The 8,444-nt window shown below is 46.9% G+C and overlaps 3 protein-coding genes across 3 annotated transcripts; 2 read left to right on the top strand and 1 right to left on the bottom strand.

The window, feature by feature from the left end:
• Positions 1–798: 798 nt before the first annotated feature.
• BDCG_04423 (DNA excision repair protein ERCC-3) lies at positions 799–4,182 on the bottom strand. The gene is made up of 3 exons (XM_045420084.1): positions 3,806–4,182; positions 3,612–3,746; positions 799–3,519 (listed from the first exon to the last, which is right to left on the bottom strand). Exons 1-3 carry the CDS (start codon positions 3,831–3,833, stop codon positions 1,181–1,183), a joined length of 2,502 nt encoding a protein of 833 aa, XP_045276258.1. The 5' UTR covers positions 3,834–4,182; the 3' UTR covers positions 799–1,180.
• BDCG_04422 (uncharacterized protein) lies at positions 4,114–5,309 on the top strand. The gene is made up of 4 exons (XM_045420083.1): positions 4,114–4,300; positions 4,367–4,380; positions 4,503–4,528; positions 4,651–5,309. The coding sequence occupies exons 1-4, from the start codon at positions 4,292–4,294 to the stop codon at positions 4,974–4,976; spliced, it is 375 nt and encodes a 124-aa protein (XP_045276257.1). The 5' UTR covers positions 4,114–4,291; the 3' UTR covers positions 4,977–5,309.
• Positions 5,310–7,169: 1,860 nt separating this feature from the next.
• On the top strand, positions 7,170–7,370 carry BDCG_04421 (uncharacterized protein; the record flags this gene model as incomplete). Its single annotated transcript, XM_045420082.1, has 1 exon — positions 7,170–7,370. One exon carries the CDS (start codon positions 7,170–7,172, stop codon positions 7,368–7,370), a length of 201 nt encoding a protein of 66 aa, XP_045276256.1.
• Positions 7,371–8,444: the final 1,074 nt, after the last annotated feature.

The following is an 8,444-nucleotide window of genomic DNA, read 5'->3' as shown; positions in this document are numbered from 1 at the left end:
CTGGATGCTCGGGTGGGTATCTGGGAACAACAAGGTATATTCTTAGCTGCCTGGTGCCGATGCCGTTTGACAACGCCGATCATAAGGTGGAAATTTATAGGTTGCAGACAAAATAATGTGTCAAACTGCCTCCTTGATTGCTTTGCAGTTTCTCCATGCCACCCTAGCAGATCCGCGCAAGGGGGGTTTTATATATGTCCATTGGCGCCATCAAATGCGGGGCAGCAGTTAGGAGGGCCAGAGAGGGGAGAAGGATCGTTATTCATGATTCAACGCCAGAACACGAGCTTTTGTCCTGCCCTGGATTTTTAGAAGCCTCTGCGGTCGCGCGAACCCGTTGAAGCGTTTAGCCTAACCATCACATATGTAGCTACATTCTTTGGGCTTCATACCTAGGGGCTTTGAAAGCCCAAAAGGTGTTTATTGGTAAGCGACTCCGTCCAACACGGGAATGGACCTATGGCGGATGGGATATTGATTAGCAGTTTGGTGTTCGGCTGGAGGTCTGGACGTCCGAGTAAAGATCCAAATCAGAAATAAATATATGCCCCTGTTGGTGGAAACAAAGTCTTTGATAAGAATACAGAGTGCTGGTCTTGGTGGCGAAGCTGGTGACACCCTCCTGCGCCTAACTACGAGCGCCCTTGTGATGTAAATAGCACATCCGGCTCGTTGATGGCTTAGATAGAGATTGGACTGAATATCGTTTGAGTTTGGTTTTGAGAGTAGCTCAGAACGAGACAAGCTGAGAACGTAGAAGTTAGTTCTAAACGAGTTTAGTATTAGAAATGTGTGGACGTTCGATGTGTGAAGCTGGGTATGGTATACTGAGCATCCTCTCCCAATATATGAATATTTAATCCCATTGAGATTTCCGTATATCTGATGTCATAGCGGTTTACGCGTAAGTGGGAGGTATGATCAAAAACACAGGAAATAAATAAATGATGACTTCATTCTATTGACTCTATTAGTACATGCCACAAGAAGGCGAGATAAACCCAGGCGACACATCTTATATCCGTCAGATCAATTCCCCTAGCATCCAATTCATCGTCCAAGTAGACCAGAGCCAATGGGAATCACAGAAAATATAAAATAAAATAAACAGTTATCTTAAATACCCAAAATCTCATACGTCCAACGGACGATTAAAGAATAAAGTAAACGCATTTCCAGTCTACTTTTTATCCAGACCAAGTGCTTTCCTTCTTTTCAAGCGATCTCTCTCAATCTTCTTGAATAGGGGGTGCTGTCCGGCCTTCTCCCTCAGCTGTTTATTCCTACTCTTATTATGTTCGATATACGCCATGTCCTCACCTCCAGCAAGGCCGCTCAAGGTCGCCGCGCTGCGTTTCACCGCCGCTTTCTTTGCTGCGCCTCGCGCTTTCGGCCCTCCTGAGCGCTCGCTGAAAAGATCGTCCACGACTTCTTCCACAGCTGCGGATGTCTCATTCTGCAGCATCACTTCCTGTAGAAGTTCACGACGTTCCGCTGGGGTGGCATATGCGAGTCCTTCAAGGTTTTCAATCCCTTCAAGGTGCGTGATCACCTTGAACGCGTATCCCTGGTCAACTAAGAAAGCTTGCCGTTTGGAGGAATAAAACATCTCATCTGTGTCTTTTGACACAAGCGAGTAGAAGAAAGCATTGAATCCTTCGTCGTTCCTTCGTTTTGCTCGTAGGATACGTCCGAGACGCTGTGCCTCCTGACGACGAGAGCCATAATGCGACGAGATCTGTATCAAGCAAGTCGCTTCAGGCAGATCTAGAGAGGTATCGCCAATCTTGGACAGGAAGATTGTATTAACTTGCTCGTTATGCTGGAAGTTCTCTAGAATCCGTAGTCGTTCGTTTTGAGGCGTTCCACCGTAGATGTAGGCCTTGTTCAATTTCAGAGCATATCGTTCGAGAGCGTAAACGTTGTCAGAGAAAACAATGACTTTGTCTCCACGCTTTTCGTGGTAATCGATCAAGAACTGGCACGCCTGGAACTTCCTGGGATTCATGATGTAGAGCAAAGCTGCCTTTCTGGATTTCTCACGCATATATTCTGTATAGAACTCTGTTGTCATGGGGCACCATACCTCGGCACATTGAACTTTGGCAATGTGCCCCTGTTCAGCCAACTCCATCCAGTTTGCTTCATACAGCTTGGGCCCAATCAAGAAATTTAAGTCCTTGATCTTGTCATCCTCACGCAGTAGCGTCGCAGTGAGTCCAAGTTTCGTCTGAGTAGCAATGGCCGAAGTGACTTTCCGGAACATCGATGCTGGGACGACGTGGACCTCATCTAAGATCATCAAACCCCATTCTCTAGATTGCATCCAGTCCATCATTTTCTCCGCATCATGGGAACGAGCCCTTGTTTGGGACACCATGGAGTACGTGGACACAATAATTCCAGTATTTCTCCGGAATTTTTCCTTGTTGTCAGACGTGAAAACGGCAATATCACTGGGGTCAATATTAGACCACCGGAGGAATTCGTTCCTCCACTGAACAACAGACATTGAGCTAGTGCAGAGGATGATAGTCCCTTTCTTGATGGTACAAGCAGCCGTTATACCGACTAGAGTTTTTCCTGCACCACAGGGTAGCACGATGATCCCGCTCTTAGCTCGTCCGTTGCCAAACATTTTACTCAAACTTTTCTCCTGGTAACTTCGGATTTGCGCATTAGGCTTCAAGTCGATGTCTAGAGTAGGGTTGATTTCATCATTTCTGAAATCATATTCCTCGAGGGCTGGACAGCCCATACTTTGGCACCGAGCCTTTACCGCTTCCACGGCAGTATTTGGGATCTCGAAGCTGTGAACCTGAGCTGGGTCGTCGTCATCATCCTCTTCCCTCAAATCAACCAAGAGGTCATCCTCCTTTGGCCGTCCATTTGTTTCTCCCTCCATTTGTTTCTGGTCTGGGTTTTGTTTCACCCCAGCAGCATCCTTAGTTCCGGGAATAACCAACCCTGCCATTTTGGGAGCGGCCTGCTGTATTATGCCCTCCGAATTTTGCAATCTCTGCGGCCCAATAACTTCATCTTGAAGCAGCATCTGCAAAGTGGCTGGATCCGAGCTCTCCACAAAAAATCTATTGTATTTCAAAACGACCTTAATCTTTCCATACGATTTGGTAAAATTAATGATGAAGGACTTGATCGCTTCCGGTAGCGGCGTTTTCGACAGACGATCTAGGAAGTTAATGATATCCCCAGGTAGTAAGCCCACCGATACTGCAGCGTACAGGCTGTTCCCCGTTAATCGATACTCGTGTAGATGCGTAGGCCTCGATAGAGGCTCAGCTATCGTCGTAAGGAAATCCTGCGCCTGGGATGCCAGGGGCGAGAAGCTTTCCAGGGTAATGGTACCCTTCAATGGCTCGATCCATAGTGGTCGGTTTGCATGGTCGGGCTTCAAAGGCAAGGACGAGAAATCCTTATAACCAAAATGTGGATCTTGTCGCTGGACGTCCGCTTTCTTCTTTTGGCTGAACGCCTGAAGAGAAAACTTCTCGACCACCTCTGCTCCCGGGCAAATGTACATTCATTTAGCAACGAAATGCACGCAAGCTTGAAATCAAAAGAATCCTCCCTAAGCAAGAGTTTGGACTCACGTTTTAAGCTATCACCGTCATATTCACTGTCGTCTGCAGCCCCTGAGTCTGAGTATTCATCGCTGCTCAGGACACTCTGGGGAGCAGAAACCGGGACCGGAGTGGATCGTTTGGAAGCCCGTCCTGAATTACCACCTACCAGAACTGGTCAGTGACAGTGAAAGCAAACCCTAGCAAACAAGGGATAAGCATACTGCCAGCTGCCTTCCTTTTTGGAGGCATACTATCGCAAATCACGTCTGGCGAGGTGGCGACAAACCCTCAACTTTACCTATGGTGTGTGTATTGCAGCCGTTACAGAGGCGACAGCATCCGGCTTCAGAGCCAAATAACTGCCTTATCCCAAGCACGTTATACCGGTGAGAATGTTGCTGATGAGTCTTTTCGCCGGTGGTTGTTGGCAAGAAAGAGAAACCGGTCTCCCGGCAATTGGTTTGAGGTTTATGATACATCACACGCCCTCTGCATCACGTGATTATTTCCAAGTATCTGAGCCAGGAACGCTGACTCGACTCTGATTGGCTGGCGGAAACTTCAACGACGTCAAGCTCCGGCCCGCAACTTTTTGCCCGGCCAGAATCCCCTGCTTTTTTCCTGCTCGTGTATAGCCTCCAACGGCCAATTTACCAACACCCAGTTGAACAGAGAACCGGCAATCGAGTGGTCTCAATTATATTAAAATGAATACTGTACGTTGCAATACCCCCTAAGTTCGAGAATATCAGTAATACTAATCCTCAATGTGTGGTGTTCAGATTAGATCTACCTGGTACGTCTACCACATACACCCAGAGCAGCATGCCTTGCCAAACAGCTATCCCACCGTCACATAACCTTTTGGGCATATATTTCTACGGCATCTGACCGGTATTTCTATCTTATTACAAACAGGGTTGGCTGGGGCGCCCTCTGCGTCGGTACGTAACGCCATGCAAAAAGCCCTCCCTCCAATCTTCCCAAATAACATACCCCATTTAAACCCAATACATTTATCTTAATCTAACCGTTTCCCTCCCTATCTTCTCGCCACCCTCCACAGCCGGCGGCGGCGCATACTACTTTGCCAAAAAATCCATAAACGCCGACCGCGCCCAACGACACGAAGAAGCCCAGCGCCGCAAAGAGGAAGCCTTTCGAAGGGAACATTCCGCAAAGTCGCCGTCATCCTCCGGTGGGGGGTTGACAAATATGACCCGCGCGAAATCCGCGGCAGAGATGGACGATACGGGCAGTCCGAGTAGGGAAGCTGGACATGATCCTGCCGCAACGAGGCATGAGCCCGAGACGTCAGCGGAGAGGGTTGATGAGAAGGGGAAGTATGAGGCGGCAGAAAAATTTACATCAAGGAAGGGGAATCGGCTTTAAGCTTATAATTTTGGAGAAGTTTGGGAGTTTTTTTTTTTTTTTTTTTTTTTTTTTTTTTTTTTTTTTTTTTTTGACCAATGGGTTTTCTGCTAACCTGCGCGAATGGGGAGGTGTGCCAAAGACACAAAAAAATGGAGATAGTCGTATGGACTGGAGACGTCTGGAAACATCTTGAGGTATGTGGCGGGCTTTGTGTGAAGTATATTGTAGAAAAATGTTGTACGATTAAATTGCTGGAACGATCCTTTGAGAATCCTCCCTTTTGTTGTACTGTACATACTCTTGTTTGGGAGGGGTAGTTAAAACAAAATGTTGATCACTTCGCAAATCCGACCCCAGTTCCCTAACGCCAAAATTTGAACCTGCTTCTTGTAAGTCGTTTCCACAGCCCATGCTAAACATTATGTCACAAAGAAATGAACCAGTCTGTCCAAATCTACCCCATTCGAAGTGCCCTTAGGTATATAAATATATAACCTAGAAACAACGATGCAGCAAATCGCTCATCCGGTTACGCCGTTTTCATAACCTCTCATTCTTAAACGGCTCTCGTTCCAAAACGAAATATTCCATTCCCCAACCAATCCCCGAATAAATACCCACTGCTGGCGAAAAGGTAGGTCATTTATCATGATATGTAGTACGTACGTAGTGTTATCGGTATATTTATAGGTAACGGGCCAGTAGTATATATGTATGGATGTATGTATGGATTTCATGACGCCCTTTAGCGGGCATGAAAGCAGAGGGGGGGGTATCTAAGGGAAGTGCGCCGTTCATTAGCTTGCCATCCAGAGCTATTCAATAACTAACTATAAATCGGACTAGATATTTATTCAGGAAGTTCCAAAAGCAAAGGAGGAAGAACTGAGTGATGCAAAATAAAATCAACTCAACCTATTCGCATGCGGATTGCCTAGCTTCTTCTCGCGCGAACTCTGGATGGCGGGCGGGATAAAGGGGACCACGACTAGAGAGGTGATCCCAGACATTGTTAGGAGTCTGTGAGCGCGAGTCTCAGGCTTTGGTGCCCGGGCGGAGAATTGGCGGATTGGCACTCGTATCATCGTCGCGGAGGGGAAGGAAGGGAGGTGAGAGTGGTTGATTGCGCAGTGCGGGGTGGCGGGGGTGGCGGGGATTGACTCCCTAGTTGAGCATAGGCACTAGGAAGTGCAAGATGTCGGGGAGCTTGGGATGTGAATGGCCAGCTCTTAAGACGAGAGGGGGGAGGGAGGAGGGAAAGGGGCATCTGTGTTCGTTAAGGTGGAGGTTGATAGGATAATAGAGTCCGCAGGTCATTTGGGGTTGGTTGTTTGGAGGATCGATCTATATATAAGTAGTAATGAGGTTGGTAAAACTAGTTGATGATGGTAGGGCGATCCACGGCATCAGAAGGAGGTGGTGGAGTCATCCATCTTACGATATATAGCATGCTCTTCTGCCTCAACGATGGATGTGAATGGACCGAAGAACAGATCTTGGAGACCTGTGGGCTCTTTCGGCGTAACGGTTAACCTTGCACTGGACTAACTAATCTCAATAGCAGATCAACCCTTGCCGTGGGGCGGCCATCCATCGTAAGATATGCTCAGCATCCTTTTCCGGCGCCCATGAGCTCAAACTACGGCCCTGTCAAAAGCAATTTCTCACTAATTTTCAGATTCAAATACCATCGTTCGAAATATTGAGTGAAAAAAACCCAGGTGGCTGTGGGATCAGATCTATGATTAGTGTACTGTACTGGTTACCGGGTTTATGGAAAGAATTGACAATATCGGTTTAGTCTGGACTGGACTACTCTCCCCTACTCAGCATCAAGGAGATGAATATGCATAGTTTATCAATATGGAAAACTTGTTCTTGGAGTTTAAGACTTTTTGTCATTAGCAAAATATGATTAGTCTATATTTTCTATGTAGGTATACATCAGTTCATATCTATGGGTTCCGCTTAAATAACATTATAATCATGAAAAGCATGACAAAATTGACAAAAAACAAAAACAAACCCGTAAAAGATTCATCCCCTCCGGATTCCCCTGACCACTTAACATATCAGCAAGTGACGTTATAAGTAACATACCAGCCAGTGTTGCTATTCTGAACAAGTGAAATCCGACCATTCGCTTTCTTGGGATTCAGAGAAAGTCTAAATTTCCACTTCCTTGCAAGGGGTGCCTGTGATCGGGTGTCTATGTCCACCCGGGGTAGTCTGCCAGTTCTCAAAATTCGACAATGCAAGTTCCTTAAGCGTCCCATCCTCTTTCACAAGAGAGACGATAGCTTGCCCGTTACCGTCGACTGTAAAGATTCTTTAGGCAGGCACAGACTGGTCCAGCTCGCATTAGATCAGGGTGAGGCTGAGGACGAGAGGCCTGAGTGGTCTGAGCGGTAAATCCTCGTACCGCGGAGCGTAAGGCTGGCAATGCTGAGATAGCCAACAGTTAGGGGCGAGATAAGACTGTTCATTGGCGGAGGAGATGATTAAGACAATTTTTAGCCGTCGATACGTCCGCTGGTCCAGAGTTTTAGCGCGTTAGAGCTACCTACCTGGCTGAGCAGTTAGTCCAGATTTGTAAGGGGCATGTATCTCCAGCCCACAGAGGTAGCTCAACATTTCAAGGCATTCTGCAACGGGGTTCGGCATTCATAGTCAAGATGCCGATTGCTATTATTAGAATATGACACTTCAGACATATGTTTTATTCCCACAATAAAGAGGTGCGTGCAACAAGCAATCCCAGGTCCCAGCCAAGTTCCAAAGCGACATAAACATACATCAGTAAGCATATGCTGCCGCTGTCCCAAGACAGACAGTCCATCCGAATGCCTGTAGCAGCGAATGCCTCTGGGATTGGCACTCTTCCCGATCGGATGATAGTTGGATTTCGCCCAAATTATATGTCGTTATTCTAGCAATGTACTTCATCTCATCTGTGTGGTTAGCAACGCTATGTATGCCAGGCTGTTTCATGGATGGGTCCAGCAATGCCAATTCTTACAGTAAGCAGTCACCAGGGGAGTCAAGCTGATTGGTTCGTACAGGATCGCGGCGACAATAAAGCGAAAGTGTACTTTACAAGGCTTCATTTTTTGAGATTATTCCTTGTTCATGTTTTTAGTGACTCCTCCTGGGCCTACAAATTGTATCAGAAGCCGATATTTTCAGGATTGCCAGTTGCTGGCATCTGTTGAAAAATCCACAACAGCCACCTAACTTGCTTGATAACGAGAATAGCAGATGACTGCCCTCCAAATAAAACAAGAAGATCGGCCGCGAATAATTTGATGCGCAGCCCTCAGCCGTACGTTGAGCTCCATCGTTCAGCTCCAGCGTTCAGCTCCGATTTATCCTATCCGTCTCCAGGCTTCATCACAACTTTGACCCGGATCGGGTTGATGGTCTGAGTTTGACATTGCCCGGGCCCATTAACACCATGCGTCGATACTTTCTTCAATGAGGTTGTGT

The sequence above is a fragment of the Blastomyces dermatitidis genome (assembly GCF_000003525.1).
Source record: "Blastomyces dermatitidis ER-3 genomic scaffold supercont1.4, whole genome shotgun sequence".
Taxonomy (NCBI): Eukaryota; Fungi; Ascomycota; class Eurotiomycetes; order Onygenales; family Ajellomycetaceae; genus Blastomyces; species Blastomyces dermatitidis.
Note: the sequence above shows the minus strand (reverse complement) of the source record. Positions and strands in the feature narration are given on the sequence as shown.

What these genes read in the sequence shown, in the direction of transcription:
- BDCG_04422 (XM_045420083.1), top strand. An exon ending in CTGGGGCGCCCTCTGCGTCG is followed by an intron (nt 4,529 to 4,650) that starts GTACGTAACGCC and finishes CACCCTCCACAG; the next exon opens with CCGGCGGCGGCGCATACTAC.
- BDCG_04423 (XM_045420084.1), bottom strand. Translation starts at nt 3,833, where the DNA reads ATGCCTCCAAAAAGGAAGGCAGCTGGCA. An exon ending in AAAAAGGAAGGCAGCTGGCA is followed by an intron (nt 3,747 to 3,805) that starts GTATGCTTATCC and finishes CAGTTCTGGTAG; the next exon opens with GTGGTAATTCAGGACGGGCT. An exon ending in TGACGGTGATAGCTTAAAAC is followed by an intron (nt 3,520 to 3,611) that starts GTGAGTCCAAAC and finishes GCCCGGGAGCAG; the next exon opens with AGGTGGTCGAGAAGTTTTCT.